Consider the following 19,167-nt stretch of genomic DNA (forward strand, 5'->3'; position numbering starts at 1 on the left):
TGTGTATTTGGTGTGTATTTGATGCATTTTTTGCAGTATTTTGTGTGCATTTTTGCAATATGTTGAGCATATTTTTGCAATATTTAGTGTGTATTTGGTATGCATTTTCTGTGTATTTTTGCAATATTTTTGCAGTGTTATGTGCATATTTTTGCAGGATATTGTGAATATAATATAAAGATTTCTGTATCATTGCCAGATAGCGGCACAGCATCACTGTAACCATGACAACAAGTGAACACTACGTCAGCTTCCTGCTGATGATCACATGATTGTGATTCTACTACAAATCCACCTCTGAGGACTTATCAGGATTTATCCATCAGAAATGATACAAAGAACAACTGATCAAATTGTGGGGGTGTTTCTGAATCCCATCAATTCCCGCCTCCTGCTACATATTTAGGTCACGTGATTCGGTATCTATACATAATGTACACATGCATTCTTGTTTGTTCTGTAATTAATTAATCGACATTAACGCGTTAAAGTCCCAGCCCTAGTTTAAAGTGAAGTGTTTCTGAGTCCGACTCGTCCTCAACTTTCATGGAAAAGTGTTTGTTCAGACAGTTCTAGTTGCCTTCAGATTTACAGCAGAGAGTGCAGGGCTGTCAGAAACTGATTATCACCGTATACGCTAAATAAATGCTAACCTCGGAGCTTACAGCTGCTTTAGTTTCACAGGAGACGCAAAAACAAACATATTGTCATGAAGAGCAGCGTCTGTCCGACCCGAGGCTCCACATTAATGCGAGCGGTTATCAGCTCGGTGACAAACAGGCCGGAAGTTTAGCTGCAGAGCAAAGTGACTGCTGTATCCGTGGCAGCGAGTGGGAGGATGTGTTCTCCGTCTGCAGCCTGGTGCACCGCTGCAGGCGACTGAATGCTAAACGCTGTAGCCTTGGCTATCCTTTCAAAGCGCTGCTCGCTGCGTGTGTGGGATGCCTTAGTGATCTCCCCGTTCTTTATTTATTTAAAGTGACCTTTCGACTCCCGAGCCGCGATTCGCTTTGGGCGAGCTGAGCTGGTGGAAGTGTCGGTGGGTGTGGGAGGGAGGCGGCGTTTGTTGGCAGGGCCCAGAGCGAACGGAGCTCCGACTCCACGGCTTTAACCCCACGGCTCTTCTGGGAACGCTCCAGCTGGCAGGCAGCAGCAAATGGAGCGTTTCAGGTTAGATGTGGTGATAGGTTTTTGTCCTCATTAAAACAGAAATCCCTGCCACCGCGTCCTCATTTGTATTCCGCCGCAATTCGTTCGAGGTGGATTTTGATTTGGGGGATTTGGATGGTATGAGGCCAGTGAAGCCAGCAGGAGAAGAAGAATGCATCTTTTAGTTTCATCTTACGCAAAGCCCTGAAAGAACAACTTTACATATCCTTCGCCCTCTCCTGCTCTGCAACTTTGTGATTAAAGATGAAGCCTCTGTCTTGGCTGAACAGAATGAAAGGATTCCTCCTCGTGGAGCTCCAACGTGTCCCATGAAACGCCTTTTCTTAAGCACACTTGCGGCTGAATGTGCCAATCACTGGAAACATCGGCGGCTCTTCGGGGAGCTGAAACATAATGAGTGTCAGTATCATTAAATCTACGGCGCTGATATTAAATCGGTATCATTCAAAGCAGCTCATGCTGGTATCATTGCTTCAGAAAGTGCTGATGCTGCTGAGGGACCCGCAGGCTGCAGCACGAGAGGATTTTGCATCCATTCAGAGATTCTCTAATTCCCTCAGGCTCGACACTGCACAGTAATCCACTTAATTTACAATTACCCATGCAAGCCACACTCATATGGAATGATTAATGGACTCCGGTAATCCCACTGATAGAGCTGGAGAGCACAGAAAACAGCATATACTCTGCAGTGTATTGTACATATTTTTGCAGCATTTTTTGTGCACTTTTGCAGTATTTTTTTGTGTATTTTTGCAGTATTTTGAGCAAATTTTTTGCAGTATTTGGTGCATATTTTATGATATTTTATGTGTATTTTTGCATTATTTTGTGTATTTTTGCTGTGTATTGTGTGCACAGTTATGAAACATTTTGTTCATACTTTCGCAGAATTGAATGTGTACTTTTGTGTTATTTTGTGCATATTTTTGTAGTATTTTGTGCATTAGTTTGCAGAATTTTGTTCATATTTTTTGCAGTATTTTATGCGTGTTTTGTGAGAATTTTTAATTTTTATTTTATGTGTATTTTTGTGTTTTGTTTTGCAGAGTTTTGTTCACATTTGTGGCAGTATTTTGTGAGAATTTTTTGCAGTATTTTATGCAAGTTTTTGCAGTATTTTGTGAGAATTTTTGTAGTATTCTGTGTATTTTTGCAGTATTTTTTGAGAATTTTTTTGCAGTATTTTATGCATGTTTTTGCAGTATTTTGTGAGAATTTTTGTAGTATTTTATGTGTATTCTTGCAGTATTTTGTGAAATTTTTTGCAGTGTTTTATGTGTATTTTTGCTGTATTTTGTGAGAAGTTTTGTAATATTTTATGTGTATTTCTGCAGTATTTTGTGAGAATTTTTGTAGTATTCTGTGCATTAGTTTGCAGCATTTTGTTCATATTTTTTGCAATATTTTATGCGTGTTTTGTGAGAATTTTAAATTTTTATTTTATGTGTATTTTTGTGTTTTGTTTTGCAGAGTTTTGTTCACATTTGTGGCAGTATTTTGTGAGAATTTTTTGCAGTATTTTATGCAAGTTTTTGCAGTATTTTGTGAGAATTTTTGTAGTATTCTGTGTATTTTTGCAGTATTTTGTGAGAATTTTTTTGCAGTATTTTATGCATGTTTTTGCAGTATTTTGTGAGAATTTTTGTAGTATTTTATGTGTATTCTTGCAGTATTTTGTGAAATTTTTTGCAGTGTTTTATGTGTATTTTTGCTGTATTTTGTGAGAAGTTTTGTAATATTTTATGTGTATTTCTGCAGTATTTTGTGAGAATTTTTGTAGTATTCTGTGCATTAGTTTGCAGCATTTTGTTCATATTTTTTGCAATATTTTATGCGTGTTTTGTGAGAATTTAAAATTTTTATTTTATGTGTATTTTTGTGTTTTGTTTTGCAGAGTTTTGTTCACATTTTTGGCAGTATTTTGTGAGAATTTTTTGCAGTATTTTATGCAAGTTTTTTGCAGTATTTTGTGAGAATTTTTGTAGTATTCTGTGTATTTTTGCAGTATTTTGGAGAATTTTTTGCAGTGTTTTATGTGTATTTTTGCTGTATTTTGTGAGATTTTTTGTAATATTTTATGTGTATTTTTGCTGTATTTTGTGAGATTTTTTGTAATATTTTATGTGTACTTTTGCAGTATTTTGTGAGAATTTTTTGCAGTATTTTATGCATGTTTTTGCAGTATTTTGTGAGAATTTTTTTCAGTATTTTATGAAAGTTTTTGCAGTATTTTGTGAGAATTTTTGTAGTATTCTGTGTATTTTTGCAGTATTTTGGAGAATTTTTTGCAGTGTTTTATGTGTATTTTTGCTGTATTTTGGGAGATTTTTTGTAATATTTTATGTGTACTTTTGCAGTATTTTGTGAGAATTTTTTTGCAGTATTTTATGCATGTTTTTGCAGTATTTTGTGAGAATTTTTGTAGTATTTTGTGTATTCTTGCAGTATTTTTGGAAATTTTTTGCAGTGTTTTATGTGTATTTTTGCTGTATTTTGTGAGAATTTTTGTAATATTTTATGTGTATTTTTGCAGTATTTTGTGCATATTTTTGCAGTATTTTGTGCACATTTTTCACAATTTTTTGCAGTATTTTATGTGTACTTTTGTGTTTTTGCAGCATTTTGTTCATATTTTTACAGCATTTCATGCATATTCCTGCAGTACTGTATTTTGTGAGAATCATTGCAGTATTTCATGTCCATATTTTTGCAATATGTTGTCAGAATTGTTCATGCTGTTCCTTCCACATATTTACACGTCCTCCCTCTGCACGCTGCTTCAAGCTCTGCTGCCTTTGAGGCGAAGCAGGGTGAAATCTGTCAGCGTTCGGTGAATGTTAATGTTTTAAGTCCCCTGCCAAAGATCAGAGTAGCCCTTTGAACTCTAACCCGGTTTTCACAACCTCACCGAGCTGACGGCTGCTGCTTCTGTCTTTATACGGAGACTCTACAACTAACACAGCGGCTCAGAGGGGAAGAATTCTGATGTCAGATAACATACATGCAGCTGTGAGGTTTACAGTAGTATCAGTATAAGGTGGTAGCAAATAGTCAGCAGAGTAGTTCAGTCTGAAAGGAACCACAGACTGTAAAGATGGACAAACTGATGGGAAATCACCAGTTGGTTTGTGGAGTGAATCTGATTGGAGTATTATGTGTATTGTTATGTAATTTTGTGCACATTTTTGCAGTCTTTTGTTCATATTTTTCAGTACTGTATGTGTATTGTTGTGTTATTTTGTGTGCATTTTTGCAGTATTTTGTGCCCTTTTTTTTAGTTTGTGAATTTTTTTGTGATATTTTTGAGTATTTTTGTATTATTTTGTGTGCATTTTTGCAATATTATATGTGTATTGTTGTGTAACTGTGCTCATTTTTGTGCATTTTTTTTCAGAATTTTGGTCATATTTTTGCTGTTCATTATGAATATTTTTGCAGTATTTTGTTCATATATTTGCAGCATTTTGTGTGTATTCTTGCAGTATATTGTGCATATTTGTTTTGCAGTATTTGGTGCATATTTGGTGTGTATTTTGTGAATATTTTTGCGGCATTTTGTGTTTATTCTCGTATTTTGTGTGCATTTTTGCAACATTTTGTTCATACTTTTGCGGTATTGTATGTGTACTTTTGTGCTATTTTTTGTGCATTTTTGCAGCATTTTGTGTATATTTTGGCAGTGAATGTTTTTGCAGCATTTTGTATGTATTTTCACAGTATCTGCATTATTTTGTGCGTATTTTGCAGCATTTTGTGCAAACTGCAGTATTTTGAGGGTATTTTTGCAGCATTTTGTTAAAATTTTTTACAGTATTTTACATGTATTATTGTGTTATTTTGTGTGTATCTTGTCTGTATTTTTTGCAGTATTTTGTTTGCATTTTCACAGTATTTTGTGTGTATTTTTGAAGCATTTTATGTGTCTTTTTTATGTTTTTTTTGTGTATTTTTGCAGTATGTTGCAGTGTGTATTTCTGCAGCGTCATGTCATTATTTTTGAAGCATACTGGGTGTATTTTTTGCAGTATTTTAATAACACTACATTTACCCTCTAATACTATATTTAGACAGTTTCTACTTGAGCTTTACAACAAGGTTCCACCTACAGAACGTTAAGGAAAAGACTGGAGGCAGAAATACAGTTCTTTTTTTAATTTCACTCACTTTAATGTACATAAAGTTTGTATTATGAAGGAAACTGGCATCAGATTGTTGCTCTGGATCTGCAGCTACTAAATATTGAATGATTCTTATCAGATTGTGGCCAAAACAACCTGATCAGTAAATCCGTACGTTTAATTTTATCCTTGTGAATTTTTTGTTCCCTCTTTATTTTCCTCTCCCCGGTTTTCAGTTTAAGGTGAATCAATGGTTGAATCTTTTTCCATCTCACTGCTAGCTCTGATTCCACTCCTTTGCTCTCACTGTTCTCCCACTTCCACTCCCCCCCAACCCACGCGTTTGATTGGTTATTTCAGTTCCTAGTGAAAGACAGGCAAATCAATCTCCTCCTTTCACTTTTTAATCAGTGTCTCTTGCTCTTTCCCTTGTTCCTCCTTTCTCTCTGACTTAGCCTCTCTGACCCTTTGACTCAGTCAGTGACGCTCCTTCAACCTCCAGCTTTCATTCACACGTTTTAATTGCCCGTTCCTCCATCTCCGGAATTAATTAAATCTCTCCCCATACAAAGATGTATTAAGATTCAGAGAGGTGAGAGAGGAACACGGAGAAAGAGGGGAAATGAGGAATTTGGTTATTTGCTGGGAACAACACGTATTACTTAACAAGGAAGAAATCACACAAAAAAATCAACCTCAACAAGCACAAATGAGAAACACATTTTCCTCCCTGCATTCTGAGCGTCATCTCATCTCACTGAGCCGACGGCTGCTGGTTCTGAGACTCTCCAACCAACACAGCGGCTCTGAGAGGAAGAATCCTAACGTCAGATAACAGTAGTATTAGTTTAAGGTGTTAGCAAATAATCAGCAGAACAGTTCAGTCTAACAGGAACCAAAGGCTGGATATTAAAGATGGACAAAGCATGAAATCACCACTTGGTTCATCGAGTGAATCTGTGTGTATTTTTGCAGTATATTGTGCATATTTTTGCAGTATTTTATGTGTATTTTTGCGTCTTGTTTTGCAGTATTTTGTTCATGTTTTTACAGTATTTTATGTGCATTTTTGCAGTTTTTGAGAATTTTTGCAGTATTTCATGAGTATTTTTGCAGCATTTGGTGCAGATTTCTGCAGCATTTTGTGTAGATTTTTGCAGTATTTCATGAGTATTTTTGCAGCATTTGGTGCAGATTTCTGCAGCATTTTGTGTAGATTTTTGCAGTATTTCATGAGTATTTTTGCAGCATTTCGTGCAGATTTTTGCAGTATTTTGAGCATTTTTTGCAGTATTGTGTGTGTATTTTTGTGTGCATTTTTGCAGCACATTGTACATATTTTTGAAGCATTTCTTACATTTGCAGCATTTTCTGTGTATTTTTGTGTGATTTCGTGCACATTTTTGCAGTATTTTGTGCATATTTTTGCAATTACCTTTGCAGTATTTTTACAGCATTATGGACAGCATATTTTTGCAGTATTTGGTGGATATTTTTGCAGTATTGTATGTGTATGTTTGCAGTATTTTGTGCATACGTTTGTAGACTTTTGTGCATATTTTTGCAATATATTTTGCAATATTTTTACAGCATTATGTACAGCATATTTGTGCAGTATTTGGTGGATACTTTTGCAGTATTGTGTGTGTATTTTTGCAGTGTTTTGTGCATATGTTTGTAGCATTTTTTGCATATTTGTTGCAGCATTTTGTCTATACGCTTACAGTATTTTTGGGGTATTTTTGTAATATTTAGTGGGAATATATGTAGTATTTTATGTGTATTTTCACATTATTTTGTGCTTATTTTTGCATTATTTTGTGTGTAGTTTTGCAGTATTTTGTACATATTTTTGCAGTGTTTTGTGCATATCTTTGATGGATTTTATGTGTATTTTTGCATTGGTTTGAGCATAGTTTTGGAGTATTTGGTGCATATTTTCATGGTATTTTATGTATATTTTTGTGTTAGTTTGTGTGTATTTTTGCAGTATTTTGAGCATATTTTTGCAGCATTTTGTTAGTATTTTTACAGTATTTTATGTGCATTTTTGCATTAGTTTGTATTGTTGCATTATTTTGTGTGTTTTGCAGTATTTTGTGCATATTTTGCAGTCTTTATGAGTATTTATGCATTATTGTGTGTGTATTTTTGCAGTATTGTACAACACATTAGGGAGAAACACATTTTCCTCCCTCCATTCTGAGAATCATCTGCTGTCCAAAGCCTCTGAGAGTCGCTGTGAAGGAAACTCAGCATATCAAAGCCTTTTGCTCAGACGTGGGCGATGAGCTGACAACGGAGAAAACGACATGAGGAAAGAGGTTAGAGTGACATGTGAGGACATGTTATGACTGCCGCTCTGACTTGACAGTGCAGGGTTAATTATGAATGTCCTCTTCGGGCTGAACGCTGAGTCGGAGAGACGAGCGAGGCCTCCTGGCTATGTGAGCATTAGTCTTCTTATGTTTTATTAGTGCTGGAGGAGGCTGGTGGGGCTTTCTGACACAGGACGTTAACAACAGTTTTAGCTGATGGTTTATGGCTGACCCATTTTACTCTCGGGTTATTAGTGAAACACATTGTCAGAGGAGCCGATGGAACAGCTTTACCAACCCAAGTCCAGCAGAGAAACACTGCAATTACACGGAAATCTCTTCCAGTTCTTAAAGGTGACGTTAAACACTTTGGACAAGTGAGATGAGACGATCGATTTCAACCAGACTGAAACCTTTTTTTTGCAGCATGCAAGTTAAAATTTTGTGTGGTCACATCATTAGGCTGAATTGGAGCCACTCTGGCCAACACGAATGTTTTAGCAGTAAGTAAAAAAACACACCAAATGACTGTAAAACCAAACAGCTTTTACTGTGAAGGAACCACAAGAAAGAGTCTCGTGAAGGAGGCCACCAAGACTCCTATGACTCCTCTGAAAGACTTCGAATCTTCAGCAGCTGAGATGGGAGAGACTGTTCATACAACAACTGTTGTCTGTTCTTTATCAGTCAAAGCTTTATGGAGACAAAGACAAAGAGAAAAAGCTCAAATTAAATCTGGACTAGAGTTCACCAGAAGACATGCGGAGACTCTGAAGTCGCCTGGAAGAAGGTTCTTTAGTCTGAGGAGACCAGGATGGAGCTTTTTGACCATCAGACTAGACACTGTTTGATGGACAACAGACATCGTCACAAACCATCCCCACTGTGAAGCACGGTGGTGGCAGCATCATGATGTGAAGCACGGTGGTGGCAGCATCATGATGTGAAGCACGGTGGTGGCAGCATCATGATGTGAAGCACGGTGGTGGCAGCATCATGATGTGAAGCATGGTGGTGGCAGCATCATGATGTGAAGCACGGTGGCGGCAGCATCATGATGTTTTTCTGTTTCCTCTGTTTTTGATGAACTCCTTTGTTTTGAAGAACTCTTGTTTTTTGTGTTTCTGCTGTCCTTCCTGTCTGGATTCTGGTTTGGTTTTGACTAGAATATCCTCCACTGTTAGTGAGGAGGAACATGAGCTCTGTGATGCTGAAATCGGCTGTACAGACCCACCAGAAGGCGACAGCTCTAAGTATGTTGTCTGTTAACTCAAGCGATACGTAAGCAGCAATTTTCTCCTCGTGCTTTATCTCATCCAGCTCTATAATTTTTGCTGTTCAATCAATCCAGGCTGCCCAGCTGACAGCACTGGCAGCCGGCTGAGGTGCATTGATCAGTGGGAGGCTGTCAGGCTCTGAAGGATCTGTTGTGTTCCCACTTCGTCTTCATACACATTTGATCGTCCAGATGCCATAATTAGCTTGGTCAGGAAACAAGCTCTCAGAGCGGTTCAGCCCAAGTGTGTCCAGTTAGGAGGGCTGGTTTTTCCACGGAGGTATGGATCGGAATAAAGAAATGTCAGCATGAAACAAAAGCCCCGAACATTTAGTCGATTTGATGTCCTGACCTGGCGAGGGAAGGAGCTGTTCAGGCCAGAAAAGGATTCGTCTCCATTGTGGGAAGCTGCTGCGTTTATGTTTGGGGGCAGATTCTGCTTTGTCATGGGGAATGCGATGAGTCATGCCAAAAGAAGCCCAACATCTGGCCTCATTAATCATTTCTTTTCAAGTTGGAGGTTTTCGGGGAATACTTTTCTCTTTTCATCACATTCCCTCTATCTGCACGGCTCACCATCCGCTAACATGCTGACACGCCAGCACGCCGGCAAACCTCATCAGCCTCATCAGCCTCGTCAGCCTCGTCAGCCTCATCAGCCTCGTTAGCCTCCTCAGCCTCCTCAGCCTCCTCAGCTTCCTAAGCCTCATTAGCCTCCTCAGCCTCCTCAGCTTCCTAAGCCTCATTAGCCTCCTCAGCCTCGTCAGCCTCGTCAGCTTCCACAGCCTCCTCAGCTTCCTCAGCCTCATTAGCCTCGTCAGCCTCGTCAGCCTCCTCAGCCTCGTTAGCCTCCTCAGCCTCCTCAGCCTCGTTAGCCTCCTCAGCCTCCTCAGCCTCCTCAGCCTCGTTAGCCTCCTCAGCCTCCTCAGCCTCCTCAGCCTCCTCAGCCTCGTTAGCCTCCTCAGCCTCCTCAGCCTCCTCAGCCTCGTCACCCTCCTCAGCCTCCTCAGCCTCCTCAGCCTCGTCAGCGTCGTCAACCTCGTCAGCCTCGTCAGCTTCCTCAGCCTCGTTAGCCTCGTCAGCCTCGTCAGCCTCGTCAACCTCGTCAGCCTCATCAGCCTCCTCAGCTTCCTCAGCCTCATTAGCCTCGTCAGCCTCGTCAGCTTCCACAGCCTCGGCTCTCCTCCCCACCCGCTCACCGCTAAGTTGTTTAGATACGCAGGAGAACGAGGGAAAGAACGTGAGGAAGGTGTGCAGGGAGGAAAAGGGAAGCCGGGGGAGTGTGGAACGGAAGTGAAGAAGTCGTAAATCCAGTTTGATGAAGTCGGTTGAACAGTGAGGGGAGTTCCTCGGTGACGCATCCACGTTAAAGCCCGAGGCCAACACGCCTCCCGTCACACTCCTACAGGGTTCCGATGTTCCTGAACTTCCCACGACGTGTTTGTTTCTCATTATGGCTGAACAGGAAGTCTACAGGGACGAGCTTCTCATAATGTTGACAGACAGATTTACTGCGTGTGATTCTGTCAATATTTAACCACGAAGCTGCAGTGTTCCTGTAAAACCCTGGCAGCTCCTGATCCCACTGTTCTACTGTAGTTCTCCACGGTGACAGTCGTAAATTACTGCATAATTAATTACAGACTCCACCGCAGAATATGAGGTTTAATGCTGTGACCAGAGTTTCTATTAATACACTGTATTTATATAGTATTGCTACTGTAATTCGTTTTAACTGCAGTTGCCTTTATTTTCTTCTCTAAAATGTATAAATTGTGAATCACTAAGAAAAATCATGAATAATAAAGTGCTTTTAATATTTATAATCCAGAATTGAAGACTCTGTTAACTTTTAAAAATGCATACTGCACTAAAACATATAAAGAGGATAAAAATAAGATGTTTTTATGGTTAAACATTTATACAAAGGCAGTAGTGCCTGACAAATTGTAATTATATATTTTTGTAATAAATATATTTCAAAAAGCACACAAACTTCCTTTCTCAGGCCATTAGTGTAAAATTATCAATAATATTCTTAGCCACCTATACTTGGTCTCTAGTCTAAACTGAGCTTTATAAAGAGAATAAAACATTTTCTGCCATTGCACAGTTTACAATGAACTTAAGCAGAATCTGTTTTATTGCCAAGCAGATTTTTGAGGACTTGGCAGCATCATGATGTGGAGCATGGTGGTGGCAGCATCATGATGTGAAGCACGGTGGTGGCAGCATCATGATGTGAAGCACGGTGGTGGCAGCATCATGATGTGTAGCATGGTGGTGGCAGCATTATTATGGGAAGCATGGAGGTGGCAGCATCATGATGTGAAACGTGGTGGCAGCATCATGATGTGAAGCACGGTGGTGGCAGCATCATGATGTGAAGCACGGTGGTGGCAGCATCATGATGTGAAACATGGTGGTGGCAGCATCATGATGTGAAGCACGGTGGTGGCAGCATCATGATGTGTAGCATGGTGGTGGCAGCATTATTATGGGAAGCATGGAGGTGGCAGCATCATGATGTGAAACGTGGCAGCATCATAACACGAGGCATGGTTGTGGCAGCATCATACTAGTCAATAAACAAGAAGTGCAGCAAACAGGATATTTTAAAAATAATGAAAATAATAGAAATATTTACAGTGAGCAGGAATGTGCCAATTATTCACCTGAATATTATAACAATCATAAACATAGAATGAGGATTGTGCAACATACATGTATGAAAATATATTAAACATATATGTACCACAGTCGGTCTTGTTATTTGCTTCAAATTTTAGGTTTTTTTTAACCACATTTTGGAAAAAAAAAGAACTCCACTGTTAGAATGTTGCTGTATTTTTAAATGTAAAACACAAAGAAGACGGACTTTAGGGAGGAAATCAAGTCAAAACATGTCCTTCTTGTTTGTATAAAACTGGAAGTGAAGCTCAGACTTTGCTGTCTGTTCATTTGGGCCATCCTCGCCAGAAAAACAACATTTGTCTCAGCAGGAGCCTGAAAATGGTGCATTCGACATGATTAACATCCTTTAACGTTAAAAACCTCGTCATTTTAACCCAAATCGTTGTTTCTTTATTTCCCGTTTTATCCCAAACTATGATCATTTCCTGAAACAATCCTCCTGCTGAGAGGCCTCAACCTGTTTTATGTTGTTCGACAGGAAACAGACAAATTAAATGCAGAGCAAAGACTCTGAGATGTGGTCAAAGATCTGGACAGCAAAATATTTATAGTCAGAAATCTAAGTTTCGACTGCAGAGTCACACCGAAATGAATGTGAAATAGCAGCGAGCTTAAGGCAGAGTAAATAAGTTTGCCCTTCATGGCTGTGTGAGTTGGACAACAACATGGACAAATAAAACCAGTTCCAAAGAGGCAAAGCAGCCGCTGCCAAAATCGCAATCCAGCAAGACCAAGTCCCAGCTTTTCAGTGTGTCACTATTTGGCAATTTTCTTTGGCAAAACGGAGCTGCAGTTGCGAGGACACGTTCACTGGCACAGACTGAACACATATGTTGAAGCCAGCAGACACTCAGAACACAACCAGACTCTGTAGCACCACTTTAAACCGATTTAATCTGAAGTATGGAGCAGAAACACTGGTGCAGTAATGAGGTCTGATAAGGTAGTTTGGACCCCTGCAGCGGGTTTATGACTGGGAAAAAAACACAAACTGCTCTGAAACCTCGGCGCTCCTCCAGATGTTTGCCAGATGCTGACGTGGTGGAGCTCCAGAACCATCCAGAAGAAGGAGATGTAATGATCACTGTGAGCATGTACAACAGCCTGGGAACATGAATGAGGCGTTTTACACAACCGCCGTGCAGAATGAAGCAGGAGGATTCATGTCTGAGGCTGCAGGAACAACTCAATTATGATTCACCCATAATAATTATAATAATAAATCTGGTAATTACTGAGAGCACAGACATAGAACCTATAAAAGTATTCAGTACGTCTGGAAGCTTTACACTTTTATAGCTTCTCTACATTGCCTCATGGTCAATTTATTTGGCTTTTTTGACAAGAATTTACAAACAAAGACTTTCATGTGAAAGTGAAAACAGATTTAAGTGTCAGTTAATTAAAAATATAAAAGATTTAGTAGTTTTACAAAGAAGAATGGAATAAAACTGCAGCATCCAGATGTGCAAGGCCAAATAAGACCTATTAACACAGGTTCAATGCAAACAACAAACACTACACATCATCACAAACAAACCATCCCCACTGGGAAGCATGGTGGTGGCAGCATCATGATGTGTAGCATGGTGGTGGCAGCATCATGATGTGAAGCACGGTGGTGGCAGCATCATGATGTGAGGCATGGTGGTGGCAGCATCATGATGTGAAGCATGGTGGTGGCAGCATCATAATATGAAGCACGGTGGTGGCAGCATCATGATGTGAAGCACGGTGGTGGCAGCATCATGATGTGAAGCACGGTGGTGGCAGCATCATGATGTGAAGCACGGTGGTGGCAGCATCATGATGTGAAGCATGGAGGTGGCAGCATCATGATGTGAAGCACGGTGGTGGCAGCATCATGATGTGAAGCACGGTGGTGGCAGCATCATCAGGTGAAGCACGGTGGTGGCAGCATCATGATGTGAAGCATGGTGGTGGCAGCATCATGATGTGAAGCATGGTGGTGGCAGCATCATGATGTGAAGCATGGTGGCGGCAGCATCATGATGTGAAGCATGGTGGTGGCAGCATTATGATGTGAAGCATGGTGGTGGCAGCATCATGACATGAAGCATGGTGGTGGCAGCATCATGATGTGAAGCATGGAGGTGGCAGCATCATGGTGTGAAGCATGGTGGTGGCAGCATCATGATGTGTAGCATGGAGGTGGCAGCATCATGGTGTGAAGCATGGTGGTGGCAGCATCATGATGTGAAGCATGGTGGTGGCAGCATCATGGTGTGAAGCATGGTGGTGGCAGCATCATGATGTGTAGCATGGAGGTGGCAGCATCATGGTGTGAAGCATGGTGGTGGCAGCATCATGATGTGTAGCATGGAGGTGGCAGCATCATGGTGTGAAGCATGGTGGTGGCAGCATCATGATGTGTAGCATGGAGGTGGCAGCATCATGGTGTGAAGCACGGTGGCGGCAGCATCATGATCATAGTGGTTCCAGATTAAATTGACTCTGCTTCAACGTTGAAAAGCAATAAAAGGAGGAAACTTCCAAAGGGGTTAAATAGATTCTACATTCTCTGTATCTGTGTCCTCAGTAATTACCAGCCAGTTTATTATTATTATTAATAAATCTGTGAATCATAACTGAGATATTCCTGCAGCTCCTAACATGCATCCTCCTGCATTATTTCCCACAGTGAGATAAAGCAAGAAGCCTCTTGGATGAAGATAAAACGCCTAAATTTTATTCTTTTGTGAGCAGGTTGCAACAGTCCTGACAGAGTTTTATAGGTGAGACAGCCACAGACTGTTTCCTGAAGCAGTTGTATTTCCTGTTTTGCTGACAACATAATGAAATGTGATGTTTTTGTGCACCGTTAAACCCCAAACTTGTCACTGTTTTTGTCATCTAGAGTTAATTGCTGACTCTAAAACCACTCCAGAACCAATCTCTCTTGTCTCCGTTTGTGTCTCCTGGTCAAGAATCATGTTCAAACCTCAGCTTGGTCATTATTTTCTGTCGATCTCCATCCATCCATCTCAGTCCTCAGATCTAATATCAATAAGTCAATAGTTCCACAGGGTGAATCTTATGTAACCCTCAAAGAGCCGGACAGCTCTGTGGTTGAGCAGCTCATTACCAGCAGCTCCACTCTGATATCAGAGGCTCAGACTGGACTCACAGCTGATTAGATTCTTCATATCCACACATAAGATCAGCTGTTTTCACACGTGATGAAGGAAACTGAGCTGTAAAGGAGGTTTGAGACAGAAGAACTTTGTTTATACAGACGCTTTTAAAAGCCGAGTTTACAAAGAGCTTCACAGACAGAAAAGAAGGAAACTCGGACAGATCGCTAAACAACAGAAGGAGAAACAGTTAAACACTATAAAAGATTTAGAGAATAAATCAATACAACAGCAGCAGATAAAACAATAAAATACCACATCCAAGTAAAGAAAAGGAACAAGTGGAATAAAAGAAAACAGAAGGTAAAACCATAAAGACAAGACTAATAATAACAATAATAAGCAGAAGAAGAAGCAGAAGAACAAGAAGAACAAGGAGAAGAAGAAGAACAAGGAGGAGAAGGAAAAGAAGATGAAGAAAAGAAAAAGGCAGAAGAAGAAGCAGAAGAACAATGAGGAGAAGGAGAAAAAGAAGAGGTAGAAGAACAACAAGGAGGAGAAGGAAAAGAAGATGAAGAAAAGAAGCAGAAACAGAAGAACAAGGAGAAGAAGAAACAGAAGAAGCAGCAGAAGAAGGAGAAGAAGAGGAGGAGGAAGAAGAACAACAAGAGGAAGAAGCAGCACAAGAAGTAGAAGAAGCAGAAGAAGAACAACAAGGAGGAGAAGGAAAAGAAGATAAAGAATAGAAGAAACAGAAGCGGAAGAAGCAGAAGAACAAGAAGAAGAAAGAGAGGAAGGAGAAGAAGGAGGAGGAGAAGAACAACAAGAAGAAAAAGAAGCCAAAGAAGAAGAAGCAGAAGAAGACGAAGCAGCAGCAGCAGCACAAGAAGCAACAGAAGATGAAGAAGAAGAATCTGTCTGAACTGTTTCCTTCATGTGACAGATTGATGCTTGGAGAACCTGAGCCAATATTTCACTTCATTCTTTGGTTATATAAGTTGAAAAGCTTCCAGATTAGAACTCAGACTCTGAGCAAAGCGGCCTTCAGCTTCATTTCTATACAACACGAGTCTGTTTTGGAGGATCTTAAACATATATTTGACCCTGACATCAAAGCTTAAAGCACAGATTCGTCCTTCAAGACCAAATAAACACTGTGTGCATCTAAACAACCTGAAATCACATCAGAGCGAAGCAGCAACATGCAAACATGCACTCAGTCGTCCAATTAATTTAATGAGTCGAACAAAAGCCGACATCTCAGCGAAGCCATTAGAGTTACAACAAACCCAGAGTGGAGCTTCAGAGTTCTGGAGAAATATGATGAAACCCTCAGAGCTCAACTCAGACATCGTTTTAAAATCCTGCCGTTGATGTTCGTCATTTTAAAACACCGTGTTCACAATTTAAAAAGTAAAAAATGGATGCAAACTGTCTTTTCGTTAAATACTTCCAGAGCGCAGGAGATTCATCTGTCCTCGTTTCTGCTGCTGTTCCGGTTATTTACTGTGGATTTGTTTGGATTTTCCACATCAGCTTTACAGATGTTCGGGGCTTCGCTGACATTTGCTAGTTTGTGACTCGACAGAGTTTAAACATTTCAGCAAACAGGCGGCGATCAAACCGAGCAGCTGATCAAACTGTGGAGGAACACCAGGCCAAGTTAGGGCTTTTTTCTCATCAGAGTTTCCAAATAATGTTCTGTTCTGATGGTTCCCTGCTTTTTTTATGCACCACAAACACTGAAACTCTGAAGTAGAAGAACAAGGAGAAGAAAATGAAGAAGAAAAAGAAGAAGAGGAGGAGGAAGAAGAAGAAGAAGAAGATGCAAAAGAAGATGAAGAAGTAGAAGAAGAAGCAGAAGAGGAAGAACAAGGAGAAGGAAATTAAGAAGAAGAGGAGGAAGAAGAAGAGGAAGAAGGAGAAGAAGATGGAGAAGAAGATCAAGGACAAGGAGAAGAAGATGGAGATCAAACTGTGGAGGAACACAAGACCAAGTATAGTTTTGTTTTCTCATCAGAGTTTTCAAATAATGTTCTGTTCTGATGGTTTCCTGTTTTTTTTTTTTTTTTTAAAAACCAGAAACACTGAAACTCTACAGACATAAACTCATTTAGACAGTTTACATGTCAGAACAGAAGTTTATAATCAGGTCGACTTGTGGAGGTTTAAACCAGAAAACAGGAAGTGGTCGAAATTTTTGTCAAACAAGGACAGAAAACTAACACCAGGTCAATTAAAGAAATACCAGAGCACTAACAAAAGTCCCACTTTTCCCGGCAGCCGTGTTGAGATAAATGAATCACTGATCAGGTGTAGAAATGAAATAATGAAGGTTCTGTTCTCGGGCTTCGTTAATGTGATTAGTAACGCCTGTGTTTACCTGCTACCACCTGCCGGAGACAAAAAGTCTGATAACATAAGAAAATCACTTACAGGAATCATAAAAACAAGAGAAACTGATGTTTTAGAGCCTCTGAGAGGAAACACCTGGACAGGTAAAGCAGGAAACCCATCTGTGAGCAGACATGAGGTCGTTTTAACAAAAGATCTTTACAGATTTCTTTCTGTAAACAGAAAACAGAAGCAAAGAAAACAGCTTCTTAATGAATGTTGACATGGCAACCAAGTGGACTGTACCAATAAATTAATTTTATTTCTTAATTACTTTTGCAAAATCATAAAAGTAATTAAGCAGAGTCGGAGCTCCAACACCTTTAATTAACCAGCTGTAGTCACCTCTCTAATTAAAACCAAAGTTCCACAAAGAAATTAGAATTTTACCTTAAAATAAAAATAATAAAAGATGCTTTTAGCTCAACGTCTTGATGGTTTCTGTACTAAAACTACAGAATTCAGTTCAGAAAAATATCACACCATGAAATCAATTTTTTTTTTTAACCTTCACTACAATCAGAGCAGAGAAAACAAAAGATAAAAAAATGGCATTTGGGGACTAAAACTTGCAGTGAGAGACAATAAACGCATTAACAAACTCTGCTTTTTCAAACTGATCCAGGTGGAACTAGAAGCTTCTTTAGATTCATTTCAAGAAACGTGCAGGAAATAAAAGAAATAAAGCAGCTGCTGAAAACGCTGAAGGACACCAGGACTCCCAGCTTCAGAAAAACACCAGATATTTTTGCACAAACCAGAGATTGAATCCTCTGAGTTTAAAGTCAAATTGTGATTGTGATATTTTACTGCACATTAGAATCTTAATAAGTTCACTAAATTGGTTTGATCACTACAAAAATAACTCTGAGTTTGAATTTGTTACAAACAAACGTATTCTGACAGGAAACATATTTCTCTGAAAATGTATTAGAGAATTTATATATTAGTTTATTTAGTTTTGTAGAGACTTGGTTGGTTTTCAGAATGTCCAACTGAGACCAAATTTTGCCAAAAAAAGCTGCAAATAACATACAAAAAAAAAAAAATTGAAAATTTTACAGTGAAAAACTGTCAAACCATGACGGTGAAAATCTGTAAACTTGAAAACAGTTTGATCCAGTTTCACTAAACCACTGTAAATAAGTTAATCAGGATTTTTTTTTTTTTAAAGCTTTTTTTGTCTTGAAAAAATACATTTCCCTACACAGTACTGGCAGCATCATGATATGAAGCATGGAGGCGGCAGCATCATGATGTGAAGCATGGAGGCGGCAGCATCATGATGTGAAGCATGGTGGTGGCAGCATCATGATGTGAAGCATGGAGGTGGCGGCATCATGATGTAAAGCATGGAGGTGGCAGCATCATGATGTGAAGCATGGAGGTGGCGGCATCATGATGTAAAGCATGGAGGTGGCAGCATCATGATGTGAAGCATGGAGGTGGCATATACTTTAATATTTATGACAGCTATATCTGCAATTTTGTACATATGTCTCAAAAAACATACATATTAAAAGTTAAATACACTAACTGATGTGCTGGTTATGGAAAAATGTTTTACAAAAGGTCACAAACTACGTTATATGGTATTTTCATTTAAATTTTCAAGTAAAACTAAAATTTACATTTTTAAAAAATGTATTAATTAATTTTTTTTTACAGTAGAATATAGAATGAAGCACATTTTAGCCAGAAAATTAACAGTATCAATACATTTCTTTACTGTAAATGAAGATTGAAAGAATTTTAGCGTACCGTTCTGGCAACCACAGCTGCATAAATTTTTATTATACAGTGTGTTGTCTGATGTCTTCTGGCAAAAAAAAAAGAAAAGAAAATGAAGCTTGATGCAAATATCCCAAAAAACAACACTAAATGGGTAATTTCAGGGCTGAGGAGTCAGAAAGAGTCCATTCGTCCACCTGCCTCCGTCTCCAGTCCGGCCTCTGATGAACCTTCTGAGCTGCTGATGTTGGACGAAGCACAAAAACCCGGTGAAGAAGCTGAAGGATGCCGACTGTTCGCTGGTTTATTGGGATCCAGAGAAACAAAGACACCAGATCAAAGCTTCTGCTGCCAATATCCTGTGTTCA

The 19,167-nt window shown here is 39.4% G+C and overlaps 1 protein-coding gene across 1 annotated transcript; it reads left to right on the forward strand.

Moving 5' to 3' along the window:
- The first annotated feature begins 645 nt into the window (after positions 1–645).
- Positions 646–10,704, forward strand: LOC129350632 (uncharacterized). The gene is given in 3 exon segments (XM_055017702.1): positions 646–932; positions 980–1,170; positions 9,488–10,704. Coding segments are annotated over 3 exon segments (1,173 nt in total). The 3' UTR covers positions 10,183–10,704.
- The last annotated feature ends 8,463 nt before the right edge of the window (positions 10,705–19,167 follow it).

Source organism: Amphiprion ocellaris, chromosome 15 (genome assembly GCF_022539595.1).
Source record: "Amphiprion ocellaris isolate individual 3 ecotype Okinawa chromosome 15, ASM2253959v1, whole genome shotgun sequence".
In the NCBI taxonomy this organism is placed as follows: domain Eukaryota; kingdom Metazoa; phylum Chordata; class Actinopteri; family Pomacentridae; genus Amphiprion; species Amphiprion ocellaris.